The 25,060-nt window shown below is 41.7% G+C and overlaps 1 protein-coding gene across 2 annotated transcripts in view; it reads left to right on the forward strand.

Annotated features, from left to right (window-relative positions):
* Positions 1-25,060, forward strand: part of col5a1 (procollagen, type V, alpha 1) — a 79,400-nt gene that overhangs the window by 26,901 nt on the left and 27,439 nt on the right. For both annotated transcript variants that reach the window (XM_079660450.1, XM_079660449.1), the window contains exons 5-28: positions 8,286-8,417; positions 9,410-9,514; positions 10,025-10,513; positions 11,205-11,741; positions 12,468-12,524; positions 14,238-14,279; positions 15,251-15,313; positions 15,403-15,477; positions 17,396-17,488; positions 17,899-17,955; positions 18,082-18,135; positions 18,581-18,634; positions 18,766-18,819; positions 18,923-18,976; positions 19,089-19,142; positions 19,381-19,425; positions 20,090-20,143; positions 20,672-20,716; positions 21,733-21,786; positions 21,873-21,917; positions 22,585-22,638; positions 23,515-23,559; positions 23,744-23,797; positions 24,739-24,783. In XM_079660450.1, the coding sequence (XP_079516576.1) occupies positions 8,286-8,417; positions 9,410-9,514; positions 10,025-10,513; positions 11,205-11,741; positions 12,468-12,524; positions 14,238-14,279; positions 15,251-15,313; positions 15,403-15,477; positions 17,396-17,488; positions 17,899-17,955; positions 18,082-18,135; positions 18,581-18,634; positions 18,766-18,819; positions 18,923-18,976; positions 19,089-19,142; positions 19,381-19,425; positions 20,090-20,143; positions 20,672-20,716; positions 21,733-21,786; positions 21,873-21,917; positions 22,585-22,638; positions 23,515-23,559; positions 23,744-23,797; positions 24,739-24,783 (2,361 nt within the window). The remainder of the gene's footprint in view (positions 1-8,285; positions 8,418-9,409; positions 9,515-10,024; positions 10,514-11,204; positions 11,742-12,467; positions 12,525-14,237; positions 14,280-15,250; positions 15,314-15,402; positions 15,478-17,395; positions 17,489-17,898; positions 17,956-18,081; positions 18,136-18,580; positions 18,635-18,765; positions 18,820-18,922; positions 18,977-19,088; positions 19,143-19,380; positions 19,426-20,089; positions 20,144-20,671; positions 20,717-21,732; positions 21,787-21,872; positions 21,918-22,584; positions 22,639-23,514; positions 23,560-23,743; positions 23,798-24,738; positions 24,784-25,060) is intronic.

A 25,060-nucleotide genomic window follows, 5' to 3' on the forward strand; every position in this document is an offset into this window, starting at 1 on the left:
TAGAGTTTGGATCAGAGAGGATGAGAAGAACAAGATGTTCAGGACGGGGTGAATGTGGAGGAGCGGGGAAGCTGGAGCAGCAGGTTCCGGAAGGGGAGCCAAACGTTTTGGGTCATACTCTGGAAAGAATGAGGAGCTCTCTCCACACTGATGTCAGTGTTGGAACAGAAACCGTACTGCATGACATCACCTAGAGGTTTCCTTGGTATCCGCTGATAGGCTGATGGTCTGAACAAGGGGGGAGGTAAGGGTGGGGGTGGGTGCATGTGTGTTGGTTGGTCGTGGTCATTCGGGGAGGATAGTTAGGAAAGTATGATGGAAGATGGAATGAGTGGGGGTGTTCAAGGCTGTATGATAAGAGTAATGGCTGAGGGGCCTTTAACAGGGCTGCTGCGATGAAGCGAGTTGTGTGGCTCCCATAATGCAACCTGAGCCAGGAAAAAGTAGTAAAAACATGATGAGTTTTACACATCCTGTTTCCTCGTCTTCACCTCAGGACTTTAGTTCCTATGTTCCCGCCGTTCACTCAGCACCTCTTAATTACAGTTTACATGTTTCAGTCATGTAAGGTTTACAGGTTTTCAGTTGGAGATGCTCTCTGATGATTCACATCTTGACTTTTGCAAGGAAGTTAACATCGCTTTTCATATTTCCAGAAGACTTAACCAATTCAGAAACCAATTTGAGCCCATTTTGGACCAGTTCTGAGGTTGTGGTTAAATCGGTTTTATTGATGTTTCAAGGTCTTGAATAGGCATCTGTTTTATTTTATTTTTAGCTACACTTAATAGCTTTAGTAACATTTTAAAATCACTGAACAAATGTGCCTGGCCTCCTTCGTGCTAGGGATATGGTTAGGGTTAGCAACCGTAACTATTGAATCGTTAAAAGATGGGTTATGTTTCTCTCATACAGCTCTTTAAGAGGAGACCTGGATATTTGATGCCATGCTTTTGTCTCATAATAAAATAAAGGGGCATTTAGGACCTGTTACCATGAAGCACTAACAATTATCTTGGTACATTATATCTGATCCCAAGCAGACAGTCCTGACAAGCATTTTTTAGGGTTAGGGTTAACATTACAACGTTAATGTTGGTCGTATTTACTGCAGAACTGTTGTAGTAGACTACGTTAGTTTTACTTAGGCATGCCTAATAAACCTGCAAGTTTATTTTGCCGCAGTTTTAAGTGCAAATGTGTATGTTTTTTCTGTCAAACTGCAGTTTTCCCACAGATAAAATCTAGTCAGTGGAGAATCTGTGAACTTCAGTCTTTCCAAGCTCGGTCTAGAGAAAAGGCCCCCCCTTTTGAGAAAAAAAAAAGTCGGGCCCCCCCAACACAAATAGTGACGTAATGGGTCAAGTTAACATTTATTAAAATACATCAATATGAAGGTGAGCATTCCTTTCAAAAAAAGAAATAAATCACTTTGCTATAACAGTGAGAATAAAACAATGCTCCATAATTCTGTTTGCTAAAAAAACAAAAAATACATAATACAATTGTGCAATCCCTTTGCTAAAATAATAAGTTATAATACCACTTTGCAATCTGTGCAAAAAAATGAAAAGAAAGAAAATGCTGATATTTGGCAAAAAAGTGTGTCTTATCACCGGTGGCTGCAATGAGCCTGTTTTGCACAGCACATTTCTTCACAACAGGGTTGCAGGCTCAGTGGCGGCGCCAGAGATTTCTTTTGGGGGTGCTGTGGGGTAGCTTGACGTTTCATAGAGGCTGCTCAAACATTTAGGGTTTCCCATTAATGTACCGGGCGCTACAGTGGAATTTTCTACTGCAACAATCCCCACGCAAATACACAACGTACCCGCGACTGTTACAATGAAGGCTCGATAATCAGCTCAGGGAATATAGGTGTAAGCAGGGGTAAAGTGCTATGTTTATAAGCGGGGAGTGGATCTAGCATAGGGGGGTCCGGGGGCAAGCTCCCCCGGGAAGATTATATTTTAAATATTAATAAGTTAAAAGCATCAATCTGGTGCACTTTGAGAGCAACATGAAGAGATGGATACCTCTCTCAACACCCATTTGAAACAGAACTGTAAACAGATTTACTTTTTCTTTATGGTTATTTTACAAATCACCCTTTTAAACTTTATTCTTTTTTTACTGTCATATAGTATTTCATACCTGTTTTTCATTTATTCTCTCATTTTTTGATAACTATAATGATCATATAAACGTGTGCCTCAGAAATAATTATTTACATTAATCGTGAACACAAAGTTTGAGACCCGGCCACTGAGATAACTTAGACTAAAGTTAACTAAACACTCAGAGAGTCCTTTAGTTCACTGAGTCTCTCAGTCTGACAGGAGAGGACTCTCCTCCACTTTGTTGTTGAAAAAACTCCTTTTATCCATTAGCGTAGCTCGCTAGCACCAGAATCTAACAACAACGATCTCCGGTACCGGTGCGCTCTCTCTCTCGCTCGTGCACACCCACAAAATGGCTCGTTCCACACACACACAGAGCCGAGCTTGAATGAAACACAGAGACCCAGACGTAGTTGTACTGTACTGTATCATATTATTTTCGAATCAATAATTTTTTTTTTTTAATAACCATTTTTCCTCCTGGTCTCTTGCGAAACACTGGTCTAGACAGACAGTAATCCGGATATTGGGATCTAGATGATAATGGATGAATGCTGATTTTAGTCTGTATGGTATATTGTAATGCAGTGTTCATGTTCATTGCTTCAGTTCCATTTGTCTGCATTATCTTGTCCAGGGTATATGGCATGCTTGACTGTGAGAAAACACTGCCTCTATACATTTCAGACAGGAATTGGACTTAGACTTCGGTCACCCTAGGGAAGATGAAGTTTCCACCACGGATAATTAAGAGAATTTCCCTAACTCATGTCAGATGTTTGTCTTTCGCCTCCATATTCCCTCTTGTTCCTCTACTGTGTCAGCAAGCCCCTAAGTGTGCCCTCAGCACTTTTTATGTAGATTTCAGCAAATGGCCAAGCCAAACACTCCGAACCTACGTCTGTTAGATGAGGCGAGCCCGCTCTGGTTACCACCACCCCAAATGAAGGGGAAAAGTGAATATGGCTGCCCAAAGTCCTCGGAGACGCGGATTTAAGATGTAATACTGGAGGGAGTGTGATGGGGGATGGGACACTGGGATTGAAATGATGGAGAGGCCTCCAAAAAAACAGGATAGATCATAGAATAGGTGCAGGAGTGGTTAAGGTTAAGGGATGGCAGACGGGCTGTTTCTCTTGGCAGCTGCTCTGAGCGTTGGGATTTAGCTTCAGTCTGGAGGGGAAAGTGTATGCGGGTGAGAATGTGCTTGATGTCTGGTAAAGGTTTGATTCTCTAAATGTGTTGGAGTGGAATTTCTCTGCAGGCATATGTGTGTTTTTACTTACGTAGAAAAGGTGTTTCTTCTTTGTTTATGTGTCCATGTGCGTTTCTGTGTGTCCGTGCTGATTTATAGCCTCAGAGCGGCGGGCTGACCTCCTCGATGTGTTGTTTGGTTTCTGTGGTCAGGTTGGAGTTTGCCCATGCGCTGGGACTGCGAGAGCTGGCTGGCAGAGGGACCGCTGCCTGGCTCAGAGCTCAGGGGTGACTGTGTAAATATGTTGTGAAAGTAGCTCGCCTTAAAACACAGCCAGAGCTCGGACCTCCCAGAGTCTTATCCTGCTTTGTGGGGCCCTTCTACCCACTTCTTTCCTCTGCTGACATGTGATCCAGAAACTAAACTTGAGTTTTTCTCCTTTTAAGCTGTTGTCTTCGCCTTGTGAGGGGCGTAAAAGGTAAACACAGCCATTATCAGGTGTCCCTGGGGATATGAATAATTTTTAGGGGCATTGATTTTTGCTGTTTAGTTTATGCTATGCTACTCTGGGTCAACAAAGTGTGACCCCCCCAAAAAGGATCTACAGGGGGTCTCCTGACATCCCCTAAAAACTTCCCTCTCATCAAAAAGGCCTTTGTTAAGTTCCTTTCACCTCATGTTTAAACTATGTGTGTGTGTATAAGAAAGAGGCAGGCAGTTCATTTAATACGTTTTAGCAGCTTATATCACACCATTCATCCATCTTGTGGGGATTTTGAAACCGCATTAATATTGCTTTTCGTCCCATCCATCATATATTTTTATTCACAAGAGTGCACACGATGAACTCTGTCCACCCTGGTCCCTGCATGGTTGTGGGTCAGGTTCAGATCATGCACATTAGAGCACTCTCCTGCCCCCACCTGGACACAGTCAGAACACCCAGCAATGTGTGTGTGTGTGTGTGTGTGTGTGTGTGTGTGTGTGTGTGTGTGTGTGTGTGTGTGTGTGTGTGTGTGTGTGTGTGTGTGTGTGTGTGTGTGTGTGTGTGTGTGTGTGTGTGTGTGTGTGTGTGTGTGTGTGTGTGTGTGTGTGTGTGTGTGTGTGTGGGCCGAGCAGGGTGAGGTTCGGGAATGAAAGGAAAACATTTAATGTGACATTTGAGTATTGAAACAAAGAACGAATAGATAAATCTGCACATTTTTGAGTGTTATCGATCAGTCTTTGTTGTGCTTCTGTAATCTAATCTGCAGCCCTGGACTCCATCAGGGCTGCACAAGTGTCTTCAACAGTGCCTTTAACACAAAAGTATGTGAAGTGAGCTCGGCCGTTGCTCACAGCCACAGGCAATGACTTTTCCAGCAGAGCGTTGGCCGGGAGAAGAGTCGTATTTCAGCGGAGTCCTGGGAGACGCTGACAGCAGCAACCCTGTTATTGTCTGAAACTCTGCCTTAAGCACCACTCTGATGCGCCACATGATGCTCCAGAGAGAAAAATGTCGCTGTCCCTTCTCAAATATGAAAGCTGATTGCATGTCTTTTGTGGTTCCCCCAGGGGTCTGCGTGTGATTGTGCAATTCCAGGGTGTGCTCTGTTTGGGTGTGGGATCAGTGGTTGTTGCGACTGTCGCTGTATTGAATCATTTTACAATATATTTCAGTTCATCTCACGCATCAGGTCCGTTGATGTGACCTAAAATGATGAATGAGCTATAATTTAGCTCTTTTTAAGTGTTGAGTTTACCAATCAGTGTTATCACATTCCCTGACTCTGCACACGCATTACTTGCAGTTCGGGTTCCTGTCATCAAAATATAGAGTAGCAGCCCCTCATATATAGTAAAGGAGAAGCTTCTCATTCTTTAATGTACTGCTGGAGTGAGTTCACAGATCAGCGCCAGAATACAAAATGAGAGATTTGGCTCTATCATACAGCTGGAGCGCAGTATAGGAATATCTACTGCTTCCCTACATCTGTAAAGCAGCAGCTTATATAACGTTTGGCACGAGAATCTATCGAATGATGTGTGGGGAAAGAGCAGCTCAAAGAAAGGAAACCAGAACCAGATTCAGTGGTGGTCACGGTGGATCAGGATTCTGACAATAGTTTTACTGTGAAGGTGCAGCTTCATGGGAACGTGTGTACTCTATGAACTTTACACAAAAAACTGTTTTGTGTATAGAAAATAAGCGTTAATCTCTTTGTGATGTAGTTGATCAAATATATTAATTTTTTCATGATTTTTTTTATATGCTTTCAAAAGCTATTTTCAATAATAGTATTTGTATGTATGTACTATTGGGCCTCATGTTGGGCTTTGAGCAGATTGAAATAAACGGGTGTGAAGGTGTCAGCTTTACAAGGCAGGGAGGGTCTATGAAGTTGCATCATGGGAGTCTTTGGAGCTTTACTCATACTAAGGAGTAGAAGTGAGGACATTATTTCAACATTTTCCAATCTAAGTGTTATTTTGAGTTGCAAGAATGCTGAAAAATGTTGTTTTTGACTTTCCTTTGCCTATCCATCTGCATTTGGTTTTATTCTCAGCTCCTGGCCGTCCAGGCCTTTTTAACACAAATAAAACTGCAGCTGGCTTGAACTGTTGGTGCTGAATGATCCACGTAGCCCAGGTCCACATTCCCTACCCAGCTTCTTCTTATCCCTTCTTCCCTTTTTGCCTTTGGCTATAGAGTTAGTAATATCAAAAGCAGCCATCAGATGTTCAAGCCTCAGTAAGATCCTTATAGGAGCAGACTTTTCTCTAGGCAGTGCACACGCCTCCTCCACTTTGTACATGTCACACTTCTTTAAACTGCTCTCGGTGCTGCGAGGATGTTCTCATTAATGCCAAGGTGTATGACTAATTATCTCGTCTTGGTACATTTAGGATCTCTCCTTCAGGAACCTGACATTCCTCTGGCTGCTCTGGGAGCTGTAAAAAAGGAGTTTAGAGGAAAAGAAAGTTGAAGAATGACATATGAATAGGAAAGCAGTTGCAGGGCTGTTTTGTTCTACAGAGGTCTTATTCCTTATTGAATGTGACCTCATTTCAAACACTGAATTCCCATCATCCCCTTTCGGTGCAGCTGTTACACGCAGTCCTGCCAGGATAAGGGAGACTGATACAGAGTAAAGGCTCCTAACAGATTCCGACTTTAGCTAAGAGGAAGCCATTTGAATGTTTCCTGGGAGCTCTTATAGCTCAGAGGCTTGTGTAATGGCTTCTTTAGGCTTTCTTTCTGAGGAGGTTTGGCGATTTGTTTGCCTGCAACCTGCATAAACCCTTCTAATATTATGAGCCAAGGAATGGAGCACCAGAGTGTTCTGCTAGCGTTATTAAAGTATCTGAGACGGGGAGTTCTGTGTGGTATGTTGGACTGTCACTGGTTACACCACAAATGCAATCCATTTCAGTTTGTCAGACAAGACAGATACCCATGGAGAATTTAAGTATGAAAGACATGTTGAGAGGTTTCAGATTTGGTCATAATTGAAAACACTTCCTTCTCTGTGGTCCGCTCTCATGGTTGCATCACTTCATGATTCCCACACCCCCTCGAAAATGTATTTGTTTCAGCTGAGTTTGGTTTGATTGATGAGGAATGACATCACCGCGTTTGGAAGTGTGATCGGACATGTTTGGATAGACACAGTACAGCGTTTTGGTGCCATATGCATTCTGTGGCCCAGAGAAACATTTGGCAAACACACACACCCGGCTCCCTGTGTAGCCCGGGGATCCTTCTGAGCCTTTCCTTTTTTCCCTCTTGTTCTGTCTTGCTCTATTCTCTATCAATCTTCGTCTCTTCTTCTCTTTCTTTAAATCTCTCACTTCTGCTACTGTTCCTCCCCCCCTTCACCTCAACCCAGTTTATGCACACAACCCCCTTTAAATCAGATCAGGTGAGCTACCTATACCTGCAGGTCTGCTCATGTCTCCGTGCCCCATGTGCTAAGTTCATCTATTCATCTTACATGATAAGCTTAAAGGCTAAATCACTCATGTCCTCAAATCTGGGGTGGTTTTTAAATACACTTTTCATAATACTGTTCATCATTCAGTTTGAGACCAGTAGTTGATAGTTACAAAGTACATTTACTAAAATACTGTGCTTATTTGAGTTACTTTGCTTAAGTGTTTGCATTTCCTTCTACCTTATACTTCTACATCTTGAAGGCAGATATTTCACTTTTTACTTCATTGACTTGAAAGCTTTAGTTTGAAGATTCAGATTTATAATACAGCTTATCAAAATTAAAATTATAAATGTATTATGTATTATTACAGGGTAAGATACAACTTAATTGGTGCCTTGGTGACATTTACAAGCTATCCAACAGTAAAGGAAAAAGTTATATATTATTCAATATTTTCAAATAGGCCATTGTGGAGAATGTGTAATTTAACCTTTTATACTTTAAGTTTGTTGAAGTTAACACTTTTTACTTTTACTTAAGTCACATTTTGAATGTATGTCTTTTGGTTGGAATAGAATATTTTTGAACTATTACTACTATAGCTTAGTATCTTGTTAAAGACTGACCTTGTGTGTGTGTTAGTGTGAGCCTGTGGTTGTGTGTTTGTTTGTGTGACCGTCTGCAGCTACATAAAGTCCTTTGTTCCATGTTCTCTTGTAACTCAACTCTGTTGTCCATGAGCTTTTTGTCTTAAAACTCTTGTGCTCATCTCTGATGTAAAACGACACTCTTGGACCCCGGACAATGTTCTCCAGCGTTTAGTCAGCCCCCCCCCCCCCGGCTTGACCTAGTTTCTAGCCCTGCCTGTTCTGCATGTGATAATGCTGCTCACAGATGTTCTCCCTCCTCATTATTTGTTTATTTCGCTTTCATTTCTCCCCGGGGGTCCGCCAGTGTGTCCGCCGTCTCTCTTCCATTTGTTTGCTTGTTTGTTTAAATGCATGACTTGTAGCTATGTTCATTGAGTCACGACTTCCTGTTTCTTGTGGTTTCCAGGGAGACATCCAGCAGCTATTGATTGTAGGAGACCATCGTGCTGCCTATGACTACTGTGAGCACTACAGTCCTGATTGTGAAGTGCCCATGCCCGACCAGCCTCAGAACCAGGACCCCAACACCGATGAATATGTGAGTAACCAGGCCTTTCTTTACGTTTCTATCATCTAATGTTGGTTTCAACTCTAGTGCTTACAGTGCAGATTTGTTAACAGAAGGCCATTACTAGAGGACATTTTGGTGGATTTTTGCATACAGGACATTGTAGAAACCAGCCAGAGAATCACCAAGTGTGCCAATGGCTGACCTTTCTCCAGGAAGTCCATTTCCCTTAATCCATAATTGTCTGGAATACTAAAATCCGATCAGGATAGGATCCTGTGCTGAAAAGAGCCTCTTGGCTGATACAGGAGAGCTGCACTCTGCCAAAGGAAAGTGCTGACTGGAGAGATCAGGCTTATCAGGCTATGCAGTGAGTTAATAATGTTCAGGAATGATGTGGTGCCTGCCTAAGCCTGCATCCCTGCACCACAACGCTTCCTGATCTGAATACCAATACACTGCGTGCTGATTAAAGGTGTGTCAGAGGAGTGTTAAAAGATAGTCCTTCCTCTTGACCTTTTCCTCGCCCCAGGGGCCTGTCAGTATGCATGCGAGGTACACAAGAACTGGACCTGCTTTCTCTCTAAAGATGTCTGACTGATTAATTAAGAAAGCAGTGGAGGAATAATTTGTCATTCAGTCGCAACAAGTTGCAACAGGGAGGTGCGACATGAGTTCAGTTTTCCACGAGTAGAAAGCATTCCTGATTGTGATCGATGGCCAGTCCATCACACATCTATCAGCCACACCCAGCAGCAGAGCACTGCATCATGTTTGAAAATGAAAATCATCTCAGTGATATCATATTATTCATTACAGACTTTACAAATCAAAAATATGATACTAACCAAATGCATGAATTGCAGTTAAGCTAATTAAAGGACTCCATGTCTTAAAAACATCTTTAAAATGTATGTTGCCTTAGAGAGTGATGCTATGCTAAGTATCTCATAGATACTAATACTCAAGTGTTTGATATGAATAGTTATTGTTATTTATCTTGTAATTTTTCTATCTTTCAGAACACAGAGGAGGACAGCTACTATTACGAGTACCCTTACTATGAGGACACCGAGGGAAAGCCTCTTGAATCAACATCTGATGCTGAGATGACAAAAGAAGTCAAGGTGGGCTACCATCATATCATTGCCAATATTGACTTCATGTGTTAACGCCAATACAGTCGTATTGTTTCACATTTTGTTCTGCATGTTATCTTTTATCACATTCAAGGGGTATACAGTATGGAGGTTTTCAAAAGTGATTATTTGTCACAACCCTAAATAAAGGGATTTTTTAGTTTTCTCTTGTTATTTAGGTTAAAGGAATGTGTGTCCTGTTAATACAGCTGCTTGACTCAGTTGTGTGAGGCAAGCTTGAAACTTGTTTGGATTGATGTCAATTGTTTTGTATCACAAGTCTGAAACAGTCCCATGCAGCCACAGCTGGAATCCAATTATTCTAATAGTATAATACTTAATCAATTGAATTAGCCTTATATTCATTTGTAACTGTGAATTACCATCTTTTAAAACGATAAAGAGTCAGGTGAAAAAAAAATGTGGAGCTTGGAACTCCTAGTATTGGGTACAGTCCTCCTTCAAATGCTCCAAAGTAACCATGTTGATGACTTACAGGTGGCAGATGAAGACAGCGTGGTGTCTGAAGTGGAGGAGGCTCAGAGGGGTTCTGGTGCCATCGGCGGCAAAGTGACCTCCATCACCAGCAGCTCATCAGCTGGCTCATCAGCTGGCTCATCAGCTGGCTCATCCGCTGGCTCATCCGCTGGCTCATCCGCTGGCTCATCTGCTGGCTCTTCATCCAGCTCTTCATCCAGCTCCACAGGAACTGCCACTGCCGGAGGAGAAGCCTACGGAGAGGAGGCCACCCCTTACGAAAGTTACGATGGCTACGGTAACTACGAGACCTACTATGACGAGGCCACGGCAGCCCCAGATACAGACTCCTCCCGACGGGTCACCATCACCAGCAGCAGCATCGACACTGGGGGCGAGGTGGACCTGGAGGCAGGGGGAAAGATTGACTTGAGTTCAGCCTCCAGCATCGAAAGGCGGGTCACTGGTGGAGAAGGATCTTCAATCACCATGACCGCCAATAAGACATCAGTACGTTGATTACCTATACTGACAGCCTCACTTTATCGTTGTTAATGTATGACTTGTAGGTCCATTAGATGTACTGATAAGCTTTCAAATCCTATTATTTATTTTGTTACTTATGCCAATCCTACCTGAAATTATGAGTTTGATACGTAAGCAGGGTTTTCTTTGGGCCCCCTCCCTCATGTTATCATCAGTCAACCCAAATGGGGGAAGCAAAGCCAATGTGGATGTTTCTAGCATTGCCATCACTAAGAAAAGAAAAACATGTCTTTAAAGAAATCTCAATCGTTGCAGTTTTGAGAACAAATTGTACACAGTAATGATAAAACAATTACTGGAATTACATACTGCTGCTACTACTACTATACTATTTAGATTTTTAGTTCCATCTCTTAAACATGACTTGTATATGTCCTGAGTTTAGGACATATATTATTGGAAAACTTCACATTTAAAGAAAGCACCCATGACTTGAGATACAGCATTTTTTAGTATTTTCTGACATTTTAATGCACAAATTATTCAAATTCTGTTATAGATACTGGAAATAATTTGCGCAGTACGCTACATATTTGTTTTAATAGGTCAGAAATGTAATCAATGTTTTTGATTTTGTTATGTCATTTGTATACACAGGATGTTACCCATACTTCAAATATGGGACATTTTACTAACAACATCTGTGTTTTTATAGGTTGTAACTTCCGTTGGTGACTATGGTGATGAGTATGATTATGGCACCGACGACGCTTATAGCCTTGGTGCAGAAGGTGACACCACCAGTACCGTCCATCTCAGTGGAGGTGGAGGCAGCAGCAGCAGCAGTTCAGTCCACGTTGGAGGTGGAGGTGGAAGCAGCAGCAGCAGTTCAGACCATGTCAGTGCAGGTGGAGGAGGCAGCAGCAGTTCAGACCATGTCAGTGCAGGTAGAGGAGGTGGAGGAGGCAGCAGCAGTTCTACCATCACTATCGGGGGCGGGTCTTCCTCTGCGGGGGGATCTTCCACCACCGGAGGGGGATCAGCCAGCGCCGGCACCGGAGCAGGGGGCTCCATCGCGACGGGAACAGGCCTGGGTGTTGAAGGAGAGGGAGACTACACAGACCTGGATGGGTTCAAGGAGGAGCACCTCAGCGAATACGGCGATTTAGAGTCGTACGGCACCTACGAAGATCTCGAATATGGCGACGAGGGCAAAGTGCTGCCTGCTGAGACTGGGACAGATTATGGACAGGTGAAGAATACTGACTAAGTGGTACTCAATTTAGGGCCATCTTCTTATTCAAAATGAAAAAAAAAGATTCACGATAAGAATTGTTTTTGGTACACTCAATTTGGGCTGGGCAATAAATCGATAAATTATTGGTTTTGTGATGTTATATGAACATATATATCGTTCTAGGCGTAAGGTGTTTTCTTAAATCAGACAATTCTAGCTGTTCTATTATCTGCCTTTACCAACTCATTATATATAAATTACTAGTTAATATTTATCAAAAATCTCAATAAATATTTCTGAGTAAGAGGTCTTTACTCAGATGTCCTTCAGATTGCATAAACACGCCTGTGTCTTGTAAACAATGGATATTTTATGACAAGTTACTGACCTTTTTAATGTTAATTAATGTAATCTGATACATATAATGAATGTTTGTTTATTATCTGGCCCTGGCTTCCAGTCATTTCCTCACAAGTTGAGTTTCCCTGATCTAGAAGAGGAGCAGGAGATCATGGTGAGGGTGTTGAAGAGGCCTTTGCTGATCATGTGTGTGTGTGTGTGTGTGTGTGTGTGTGTGTGTGTGTGTGTGTGTGTGTGTGTGTGTGTGTGTGTGTGTGTGTGTGTGTGTGTGTGTGTGTGTGTGTGTGTGTGTGTGTGTGTGTGTGTGTGTGTGTGTGTGTGTGTGTGTGTGTGTGTGTGTGTGTGTGTGTGTGTGTGTGTGTGTGTGTGTTTGGTGTGTAGGTCCACGGAGCCCGTGGCGAGAAGGGACAGAAGGGAGAGCCTGCTGTTATTGAGCCTGTGAGTATCACTATTTGAACAACATACTTGAGCAGCAGATGTAGGCTGCCTGTGATTGTGTGCACATGGGCGTATGCGTGGATGTTTATATTTGCCAGTACGTATGTATGATCCTCATCCAAACACAACCCTCCCATCACTTCTGACGGAGGATCCTGAGGCCAAACATTAATCAGGGCCAAGCCTTTCTCGTAGTGTCCTCGGGCAAGGCATCACTCCTCCAAATGTTTATGCTGGGGTTCAGATGACCAGCAGAACGGCCATGTAGGGATTGTCAATAATCTCCTAACAGAGTCTGGGAAGTGTTTATACACGGGGGGAACAGAGGGAAGGAAGGAATACAAGCTGAACAAAGGGGAGTTAGAAAGACCTTTCCTGCGTCTCTGCCAAAGACATAAGCTTAGTTTGAATGAAACAGGTGGAACACATCCAACCCTGATTTAGATAGTAATGCTATATGTAAAAACATCCTTCGGTCTGTTAGCTAGGTCCATAAGAAGGAATGTATGTCTCTTATTCAGCTACAGCTGTTTCTCTTTAAACAAAGGTCACTGAGCTCCACTCAGTGTACATCCCTCTGTGACTGAGTGTGTACACATCACCACCCAGTGTGTCTCTCCTCTTGTAAACATGCATTCACATTTTCCCCCAAGCTCTAGCAACACACACACACACACACACACACACACACACACACACACACACACACACACACACACACACACACACACACACACACACACACACACACACACACACACACACACACACACACACACACACACACACTGCAGGTGAGACATAGCCATAACCTGAGGATTGTCGAAGATCAATTGCAGTAATTTTGGGATGAAAATTCTACAGTTCAGCCTGGGGGTTAATGAAAAACATCACACAGTGGACTACATTTGGATAGTGTGTGGGTTTCTCTCTTCTGTAAAAATAAACAGGAAGCCAAAATATTGCCACAAAAGCAAACACACAAACAATTTCTCTGCAGCCACACAGCCGCAACAATGCATCTGTGAGTCAGATGCTCTATGGTTGTCCACACTAATGTTCGTTTTTCAGATGATTTTATATTTAATGTATGCTTGTGTCAAATTGAATTCTTCTCTTAGTCAAAAATAGTTGTAACTATTCTATTCTAGTTTTATTAAATTAGATATCAGATTCTGATCTAGCCAAAATGTGTATGCATCACCGAACTACTGCATCAAAAGAAAGATATTTGGGGGATTTCCTTTTAATTAGTTTCATTAATTTTCATCTCATCTTTTTTTATCAACAATATTAAATGTTGCTATAGTCCCAGTTAGTGTGTTCGTACCATCCATTCATCGCCTGCTCTATTTCATCAGATTATGTGAAAACAAATGAAGCCTTCTTCACTAGTCCTTCCTTCAGCTTGAACACGTTGGACAGAACCTTAGGGTGTCTTTGCCTCCGATGCTGTGCAGTCGCTCACCCTCCCTAAGTCCATGGATTAATGGAAAGCATAACTGAAATGACAGGCAGGAATGTGCATCAAGGTTGACTCCAGACATAGAGTGTTGATAGGAAGGTGTTGGGACATGCATTCATGTAGAGTTTAAGCACAGCTTTGTGTTAATGAAGTCAGAATTACGCCTGTGTGTGCACCTGCAGATCGCTGCACACACAGGAGATTGTTGCGGGGACTCTTGACTAATGATTTCTCTGCTTGTGTTTCAGGGAATGTTGGTGGAGGGCCCGTCTGGGCCTGAAGGGCCAACAGTAAGTCAACCTGTCTCTCCTTTACTTCCTCTCATCTTCTATTCCTGTCCTCATCATGTCATTTGTCTGTGTAATCTCTGTTTATAAATGTATCTGACGTTGTGGATTGGCAATAATCTGGCACAGTACATTTCATGACACAGGGGTAACCAAGTAACCAATAAATACATTGCAAAACTATAAGCAAGGACATATATTGTATGTAATTTTAGGAAAACTATCATGGAATAAAGAAAACACCATAATATGCATACAATCTAATTTATTATTTATATTTATTACATCTGTGGGATAGCATTTGCATTAATCAGAGCGCCTTGAATCCAACATTATAGCACAAAATAATGTAAATAAAATGAGTGAGAAAAATGTCTTGAAGGAATCAAAGGCAAAGAATTGAGTACCGTAAATTAACCATGTAAACAGACAGCATTACAGCGATACATATAATATATGTGTTACTATTAATATCAAATGAATGCAATGTTTTTGTGAATCCAACAAATCACATAAACATTCTAATACTCCAGTTTACCAATATGTTCTTACACAATCCGTTCTTCCAAAATGCAAGTGTTCATGCTTTGCTGTGAAGATCCTGGCTGTCTGATGTAATGCAAAGGGAGTGGCCAACACAAGTCCCCTGAAGAGAAGTGGACTTGCCCAGATGTGGAAGAACTCAATTATTTATCCAGGACCGTTTTTTCAGACACAGTTGCTCTTGACACCCTGCAGATGGAGTCCCACGGAGTCCAGCCATTCAAGTGCCAAGCTTAAGACAAATAAAGAGCTCCTCACGAAGAATTTACAACTCCACAAGCTGTCCCATATTGCCTCATGCATTCCTTTCCCCATGTGTGACCACTTTGCCAGATAAAGGGGAGGACTTTTAGTGCAGCAAACATCCTTGTTCCTTTGTGATGCATTATGTATATTATGTGTGTGAAATTCGTTTTTTTTTCTTGACATAGGGCCTCCCCGGGCCCCCAGGTTCTTCTGGCCAACCAGGCAGTTCTGGAGATTCTGGAGAGAGGGTGTGTTAAATAAAGCTCTACAATACAGAAACTAACCATATTTCTGTCTTAGTGCTTGAACTAATGTTTGTTTCATTTTTCCGACAAAGGGTCCTCCTGGTCGTGCTGGTCTTTCCGGTGCTGATGGTCTGCCCGGACCCCCTGGTACCGTCCTGATGCTGCCTGTAAGTAGATAACCGTGGAGGAAGAGGAAGTGATGTGCGCTTTCATGTTCTCCCCCACTTTAAAGCATTCTCCATGTGGCTTTATGGAGTCGTTCAGCCGTGTTCAAAGCCAAGTATGATGTATCATTCTCTGTTTTATCAATAACCCTGACATGTAGTTTACACAGTGCAGAAGAATGAAGGGGGTTTCCTTCGAAACCGTCTTTGATTAGCCTGGCCCTTACAAATATTTTGTAATGCAATCTGCGCTTTAGCAGCCCCTAGTGGCAGGTTGAGTAACAGATGTCGCCCCTCCCATCATCTGTAGTGATCACGTTCAGATGTTTTGACCTAATAAACTTGAATCTGCATATTGAGATAAGATATACTTTATTGATCTTGATTTTGGAACAGCAAGATGTTAAAACAAGGCATTGCAAATAAAAAAGTAGAAAATAAACAAACATAAAATAGAAACATCTCAAACAGAAAATAAAACAGAGCTTAAGAGTAAAATATATACAAGTTGAACCTGACAGATAGACATCTGTGAAATAAACACTATCAAGTTACAGCAAAAATGAAAGGACTTAATTTAGTTTGAACTTATTTAAGAATTGAAGATGTCCTTCCATTAAGTTGTGTGGATACAGACAGGAAGCAAAGTCGCGCTGTTGCTTCTCTCTGTAGCTTCAGCTGCGTGCTATGATTCGACCGCAAGACTTATCCTGCTTACAACTTCCTGCGCTGTCTACCTTTCCCCCGTTGTTGTCCTTGTATTTGGAAGATGTGTAATGCTGCTGCTGCTGTTGGATCTGATGAGTCGTACAGATGTGAGGCTGTGGTTTCAGGGGTCTTCAGAGCCGAGGGAGCTCTGTCTGGACAGGAACTGGTTCTGGTGTATCCACTGGCAGAGAGCTTGTAACCTGATCCCTGAGCCCCGAGTCTAATGGGAAACATGCATTGTTGTTTCACCCTCTTCTCACCAGAGAACTTTTTGGCTCTGTGTTCAAATCATATGTTCTTGCTTAAACAATCCATTATATAGTGATGCATCTTCTCTTTATTTTCCTGTTGACAGTCCGCTCCAGCATGAGGTGGTGTTGTGTGAAAAACATAACTTGGTTCCAATTGGAGTGTTTTTCTCTATCCCTGGCCGCACTAGTCAACAATTTGATGTAGTAGAACATTTTGTTCAAGGCTCAAAGATGCAAAGGAATGTCGGGGGAAAAGAAATGCAAATTAGTTGGGGAATGACAAAAAAAAGCTGAAGAGAAAAATAATATAAGACATGCTCACAGATTGGAAGGCAGGAAAAGAGCTGCATATATTTGATTGTGAATGAGATAGCGAAGGAAAGGGCCAATATTTAATCAAACTCAGCAGAAATGTTGACAGAAAGCAATAAACTGTGGGCTTTGCTCAATACTTGAAAAGTAACTGAAGACATTTGGTTCATGATGGCTGAGCTGCAGTACATCTGACTCAGCGCTGTTTTGAATAACTGTTTCTACTTTCTTATTGGTTGCCGTGTTTCTGCACGGATTCACTGTTGTGTTGCTGTGCGTCTGCAAACTAACAGCCTCCGTACTCTGCTGTGTAACCCAGCACGAGATGCCTTTCCCAAGCGAACCATTATTGTACCATAAACCTGGATATTCAACTATGGTGCAATGGCGTCGTTTCACCACCAGATGCCAGCATAATTCGAAGCTTGTGGCCTTTATTGGTGCTGGTTTGACAGCTGGAGGCTAATGCTCACTTTCACATCTGTTGCATGGTTTTAAGATGGGGACAAAGAAAAGTGTTGTTTTTGGGAATACAAATCAAATTGTTATATTGTTGCATTGTTTCTTATTTTCACCAGCTTTTACTTTTGTTTTGCTGGTTCATATTTTGAATGCAACAAATTCTAACAAATCTTTGTTTCCCTCCATAGTTCAGAATGAGTTCTGGTGGTGACTCCGGACAGAAGGGCCCTGCTGTGTCAGCACAGGAGTCCCAGATGCAAGCCATCATGCAGCAGGCTAGGGTAACTGTTTACACATAATATATCAATACTAAATTGTATATTCACCAATCTTGCTTCTCCTGTTGAAATATGTCTTACTTTTCATGTTGTTTGTGAATTTTATAATGTTTTTTCTAGACATATTTATTTTTGTTTCTATAGTTATGGCATAAATCTTTGCTACCCCTTCATTATTATCATGTTTGTTATGTCATTGATATATTTTATACTCTGCGGTTGCTTACAAGCATGCATCATTTATACAACATTGTTCACAAGGGACAGACACAAATATAACTACAGCACACCCACACACATGCAAATGAGTAACTGCACGTTATAAATACATACACTGCAGCTTTCCTTCTGTTAACCTTTATTTATTCCTTTTATATATTTTGTATCTCATTGTTTTTCCTCACTGTGTTCAGCTGGCTATGCGCGGCCCTACAGGTCCCATGGGTTTGACTGGCAGGTCCGGCCCTCTGGTACGTGTTTCAGAGACAAACTCAGACTCAAAATCATGAATAGTAATCAACAGTTTGTAGCTTTGTAGTGTTGAAAACTTGTGTGAGTTTAATATCAATTCAATCGTCTGTTGCTTTTCTCCACAGGGTCCTCCCGGGGACTCAGGCATGAAGGGAGAGTCTGGAGACTCAGGTCCTCAGGTATGAGATGTAAAAATGCAAAAACATGTCAACCTAAACACATTTTTAAACTGTTGTGGTATGGCATTAGTTCTAAACAGATACAAATGCAACTTTTATTTTTCTAACTTTGATATTTCTAAGCATGGGTTTAAGGATGTAAGATAAGATAAGATTTGATCCCAAATTGGGAAAAATATCGGCTTTAATACTTAAAATACCCATTTAATAATACACGTATTTAATATTGTGTAATTGCACCTTTTAAAATGTTGGAGACAAAACACATAATAAACAAAATTGAAGAGTAATTGGATCTTTTTATCAAACAATTTCTAAAGATAATGCTATATTTGAATTTCTTCTTAAAGTTTTTTGCCATCAGTATCGTGCAATCAAAGTCTGATATTGTGACAGTCCTTACGTTTGAACACTTCTGAGTTATAAATACATGTGTTTGTTTCAGGGACCACGTGGACCCTTGGGATCCTCTGGACCCTCTGGAAAGCCTGGCAGAAGGGTGAGCTGAATTAGAAAAGCATGCAGCATATGAATATCTAATGCACATTTTGTCGTGCCGATTCAAAAGGCATATTCTAGTCCTCACACTCTTTCAACAGAGCAGTTATGTAACCGTTGTTCTTTTCACAGGGTCGTTCTGGAGCCGACGGTGCCAGGGGCATGCCGGGACAGTCTGGAACCAAGGTACTGTGTCGCCAACACTTCAGTATCTCCTGACGCCAGTTTGAAAGTGTGTTTTTGAAGCCTGTACAAGACGTATGGCACCTGACTTGTCTTTGCTCTTCAGGGAGACCGAGGCTTTGATGGTCTTTCCGGACTTCCTGGTGAAAAAGGACACAGAGTAAGTTCTTTTGTGGTGCTATTAAAGTGTGTTTTTTTGGAAGAAGTGCACATGTGTGTGTGTATTTGTTTCGACATGTGCCACTGTTACATCTAAGTGTTTGTTGTTGTAGGGTGAATCTGGACCCTCTGGACCTCATGGTGGTCCTGGAGAGGATGGAGAAAGGGTAAGACAGAAAAAAATTACAATTTCCCACATCTTTTATCACTAAATCTTTTACTTTCATATATATATTTGTGTCTCTCTTATCCCCGGCTGAAGCAACATAATCCCCTTCTTTCCCGCCTTTTCTCCTTGTAACTTCCCATTATCTTTCCCTCCTCGTAACACACACACCCTCACTTTATTTCCATTGTCATTCAGTGTCTGTTCCACGTTCTGACCCGCTCCTCTCTCTTTCCCAGGGAGATGATGGAGAGATCGGGCCCCGGGGACTTCCTGGCGAATCAGTGAGTGATCGCGCGTATTACTGAGAGACAGCGTGATAGAGCTGAGAGGGCCCGCTCTCATCATGTCATTGTGTTAGCGAACAGTCAAACGACGTAATGATGTCATCTGTCATCTGCGGACTGCAACCGTTGTTCATATTCATATAAATGGAGATTTTCTTTAGCTTGATATGGACGCAAAGTGTAGATGAGGCTTTGGAGGTGTGAAAAGCAAGCAGCTCACATCAAGCTTGTTATAATAGCCTCCCACACTCTCAGGATATTCCCCATGGAGGGAGGGGAAGGAGAAAACACCAGAAAGCCCCCTGATATCTGCTGCTATGACTTACTTCGTCCACCAGGGTGTGCTACATTTGTTTGAATTCACACTGAAAGAAAAATAGGTCTTGTTAGGTAACTGTAGCTGGGAGGCAAAGAACATAAATCCAATGTTTGATAGGAGAGCTGTGGGGAATACATGTGTAGTAAAGTAAAAAAAAAAAAAAGCTTTCAGCATCCCTCACAATCTGACGAGGTAGAATATCCTCAAGGACATTTGCGAAGTCAGGTTGTTTCCCGAAGTATGATTTTGAAACTTGATTTAGCTTAGCGTGCTTAATAATTCATGAGTTCCTTCACAGGTGTGATATTCTTAATCTCATTTCCTTCCTTGTTTTTCTCCTAGGGGCCCCGCGGCTTGCTCGGACCAAAAGGACCTCAGGGACCCTCTGGACCCCCTGTGAGTCCCCGTACCCTTTTCACATTCGTGCTATTACAATAGTGTTGAGAAAGCAGAATATATATTATTTGACCATCTTATAGAACAAAAGACACTGCAAACACCCACAGGGAATACAAAACTCAATATATTTCAGACAGCGAACACAAAGAGCAGAATCTGTTATTGAGTTTAACTCCGGCATATCAGACAAATGTGTACAGCGGAGCAAACCTAATGTTTATATCGTCTCAACAGATTTAATCTAGCATGGACAGTGCACGTCAATCAAGTAGCTTATTGGAAGTGATATGCCTGCGCAGGATGTAGAAATCTAACATTTAAAAGTTTACTCTCAAATTCATAGAGTGCAAAAGCAAATCTACTGTGTTTTTTTTATATTTGGAGCGTGCATTGGGGGTTTTTCTGACTAAAAGTACGTTTTATCAGCTGAAAGTGCACCGAAATACCAACCTATTCCGTATAAAACTAATATTCTGGCCTTCCCATATATTTGACTGAATGGCGTTTTCCTCTCCTCTGCTGCAGGGTGTTACTGGAATGGATGGACAACCTGGACCCAAAGGAAACATCGTAAGTGAAATTAAATCGATTGCAAATATTTAGTGTCAGGCATTCTCTATTTCCCAGGTAAAACCACAAAACACAACACACACGCGATTAGGCATGAAAGGACTTGAAAAGCTCCTGTCATGAAAGTATTTGTAATTCATGATATCATTCTTATAATCATCAACACATTCTTACAATAGCAATTAAACAGAGATCACTTTACCTTACACACATACCCCAAATATCAAATATCAAATATTCTCAATGCATCATTACACACATCTTTTTAGTTCTATCCTCCTTTTTTTATTTAAATAACACTCTCCCTTCTTTGCGACATCTTACATATTTCCCTTTTTTTATCCTTAAATCCCCATTATTGGTTCCCCTCTCTCTCTTTATTCCAAATACACTTACGTATTGACATACACATACAAATAAGGCGAATTACAACATGCCTCTATACAAACACGTTCGGAAATGATTGTTGTTTTTCTCTTTCGTTCTCACTAACTCACACACACCCGCCTACACCAGTGCAATCAGAGGATACTCTGTAGATAATGAAGAATAGGCTGGGTGTGTTTGGATCCATTTGAGCAGTCCACCCCGACCACTTGTATTATCCCAGGTCAATTTATTTTAGCGGCAGACTTAATGAGAGAGCACCAGGCGGAGCAGCTCGTCTGTCCTGGGAATGCTCCAACTGGCTGGAGATGGAGCATCCACAGCTTTCCCAGACCTAACATAATTGATTGCCATTTATCTGAGAGGGCATTTGTCTGTGTGTGTTTGTGTTCAGCAGTGTCTGTCATTTGGGAATGCAGGTGTGAGCTGCTGTTTAGGTATAAGAGGGTAATAATGCTCTGATGCACTGCTGGACAGCTTCTGATTTATATCAGCCGAAAGCAGCATTTCCCTTTTTAATGAACCATATGGAGCAACAAATCACTCTTACCGTCACATGGGAGAACAAATAAATGAATCAATCTTTGTGTTTGTAATGAGATTTCTAAAATGACCGTTGTTTTCTTCAGGGACCTCAAGGAGAACCAGGACCTTCTGGACAGCAAGGAAACCCAGGAACCATGGTTAGTGACGAACAGGTTGTCTGCCACTTGAGTTTTCTCTTATTCATAACATCAAATGTTCTGAGCACTTTGTGTCCTCTCCACAGGGTCTTGCAGGGCCCCAAGGAGCCATCGGACCCCCAGGAGACAAGGTAAGATACCGTATGACGTAATCACTATAGAACAATCACATTTTGTGTAACATGCCATTTCTGCAGCGAAATAGTGACTGCCAGCTGGATAAAATGTCAATAAACACGGCATCCAAATCTACAAAATGGCATGAATTGCTGTCATTAATTTACATGGAGCTGAATGCCAAGTTATTCAGTTTCCAAAATGCTTATCACAATATTATGCAAATACACCCCCCCATCCCCAATGTAGGACCAAATAGTGCCGAGTTGACAGCGCACACAGATTTTTAATCCTGATATATTTTTAATCCAATTTCAGCTAAATCATATTTGCCTGTTTATGTGGAGGGCTTTCCGTTTATTATTGAGCTGTTGGACTTTGTAAATGAATAATGTAGGTCTTTTCTGATTATAAATGAAATACTGGAAGGCGGTAGTATTTGATGAGACAAAACTAGAATTGAATAAAGGGTTGTTTATGAAGTAATCATTGTGTTAGCATGTTGACATTAGCATTTAGCTCACTACAACACTCTAATACAGCCTCACAGAGCTGCTTGACTGTGGAACTCAGTCTGGTTCTTTTCAGACGTTTATAATGCCTCTAACCTTTTGATTTCTTGGTGTTGTGTTACTCTGTGGTGTCTTACTGCCCTAAAGGTTTCTGCTGTCTTCTTATTAGGGACCTTTCGGAAAACCAGGCTTGCCAGGAATGCCAGGAGCTGACGGCCCACCGGTGAGTCCAAACAGCTCTGCCTTTTTTTAACATTTACATTTGCCATAACTGTAGGAATTAACGCTTTCAAAGCAGTACATGTTTAAAAAGCTCTCAAAACACACTGAGATATGGATTTTTCTTAGACGTGTGTGATACAACCCGCCCTCAATCACTCTCTTCCCATCTTTGCTCAGGCAGCACAGACACACCTGCACTAATGGCAGGTGTGTCTCAAAGGCATTCGGTGGCAGCAAAAAGAGAGAGGCTGTGAAATGTGAATAACTAAAGACAAATAGATAGGGATTTGGTAAAGGAGAGTAAGAGGAGATGTTGGACTGCAGACCCTTTAAAATGTCCCCTGGCCCTTTAATGGCTTTCAGAGTCTTTTTGGAGTTGAAATAGCTCGGCCATTTACACACTCATCTTTTTGTATTCCTCCATTTGTTGCATCTTGAATCAACCGCAGTATTCTCTCACTCAGTTTCAATTCTCCCTCCATGCCCCTTCTTTATGTCCTCTCTTGTATCCCTTCCCCCGCCCTCTATAACGTCACTAAAAACCCTTCTGAGGCTTTGCAGAGCCTTTCTGACTCGTGTGAATAAAATCTATTTCCTTCCATTTTTCCTCTTCTTCTTTTTACCGGACATCCACACATGAGTGTACTGTATGTGCTTCATATTATTTGAAATCCCAAAACGGCAATTGTTGGCTTTTAGTGCCCAGTAATAACCGGTAGTGCTAATGACACAACAAAGTCTTTTTTCAGTTTCATACATCCTGCAAAGTTTTACAACGTTACCCTTCTTTTATAGTGATAACTAATGTGTTGTAGTATTTATGGTGGTAATTATCCAATTATGAGATGCAATAATGTGCTTTGTAAATCATTCACAGGGTCACCCTGGAAAGGAAGGGCCTAACGGAGAGAAAGGACACTTGGTAAGTGATTTTCTTTAGTAGCTTGCATTGGTTATTTTGTTAATGTTTTTTACTTTATTTCCCCTTCTATTGTCCTATTGTATAATCATTTACATAAAACATTCAGCATTAATGTTGATAACTTAATGTGTGTACTGCATGCGCATGTTTGCTACAAGCTCTTTCTAACCCCCTCTCTCCGCAGGGCCCTGCTGGCCCTCAAGGACCCCTTGGTTATCCCGGGCCCCGAGGTGTGAAGGTGAGATGAATTTCAACCACTAATAAAATCATTTGTAATTATCATCAGGTCATTCTGCCTGGCAATTAACAACTGTTATGGGTCTAATGTTGCCCATTATCTTATAGAAACCTTTCTGAGAAATACAGAACTTTATAACTTCCAAGGTTTTCCAACAATTTAGTGTGATTTTGTAGAAAGCTGCTAAAAAATTAAAAGCCCTAGTTTACTGATTAAATTCCTGGCAATGTCTAGAATAGAATGGCCTCTGCTTTTGTCAAACAGGTCGTGATAATGCAAAGGATAAGACTTGAAAGTCATCTTTTCAGATCTTGCATCCCTTTGCTTGCACAAGGTGCTGCTAGGGTTAGTCACAGGGCTGATGGCGGCTCAAGGCCCTCGTCCCTTCATCAGTAGCTGCCTGATAAAACCAAGACAAAAGAAATCCCATCAAATAAAATCTTGGCTTGGACTGATCCAGTCATTTATTCCTCCGCTGAGAGAGGGGATCACAAGAGTGGCTTGACTTTTAGCTAAAGGTCCCACAGTTACATGGCTGATGTCTGAAGTGTCTGGGAAGATAAGATGAAGGGTCAAGAAAAGTAGTGAGTATTTGTAATGCATAAAACACATCTCAATGCATCAATTACATAATATCCCCCTTCATAGCACCCTTGTTTGACAAATTAAAGAGAAAAAAAGATCCTTCCCGTCAGACTTCAATGACTTAGCAGCTGTGATTCAGAAAGAATAACTGTTAACATCACATTGGTGAATATCTTCCTCGCTCATGGTGGGACTAAATGCTAGTCTACATTGTATTTCCTTAACATTACTGTTACCAGGCAAGAACTTAAGAACTCATTTTCATTCCCAATGGCAGCCTGAATCAATTGAACCCTTGCATTTTGTCTAACATGCACCTTTCCCACCTGTAACATGTTTCTGTTCTTGCATCACAGGGAGCCGACGGTGTCCGCGGTCTGAAAGGACACAAGGGTGGAAAGGTGAGAGAGCTCAGACCTATTGGCTTTACGTCTTGGAACGTGTCTGTGTGAAAGAAATAGACCAGTGATGTCAGAGAAATGTTTGAATAATACATTTGTAGTGAGTCTTGCATGGAGTGTTTCATACTAATGGTAATCTCAATGAAATCCTGTGTAACTATTGCTGGCACAGAAGAAAAGAAAGGCTATATACGGTTTCTATGGCAACAGGGGATCTTGCCAAGACTCTGCATCTGTGTTGGTGTGCTTGTCTTTGAGTGTGTGTCTGCATATTCAC

The sequence above is a fragment of the Notothenia rossii genome (assembly GCF_949606895.1).
Source record: "Notothenia rossii genome assembly, chromosome: 11".
NCBI classification, from domain to species: domain Eukaryota; kingdom Metazoa; phylum Chordata; class Actinopteri; order Perciformes; family Nototheniidae; genus Notothenia; species Notothenia rossii.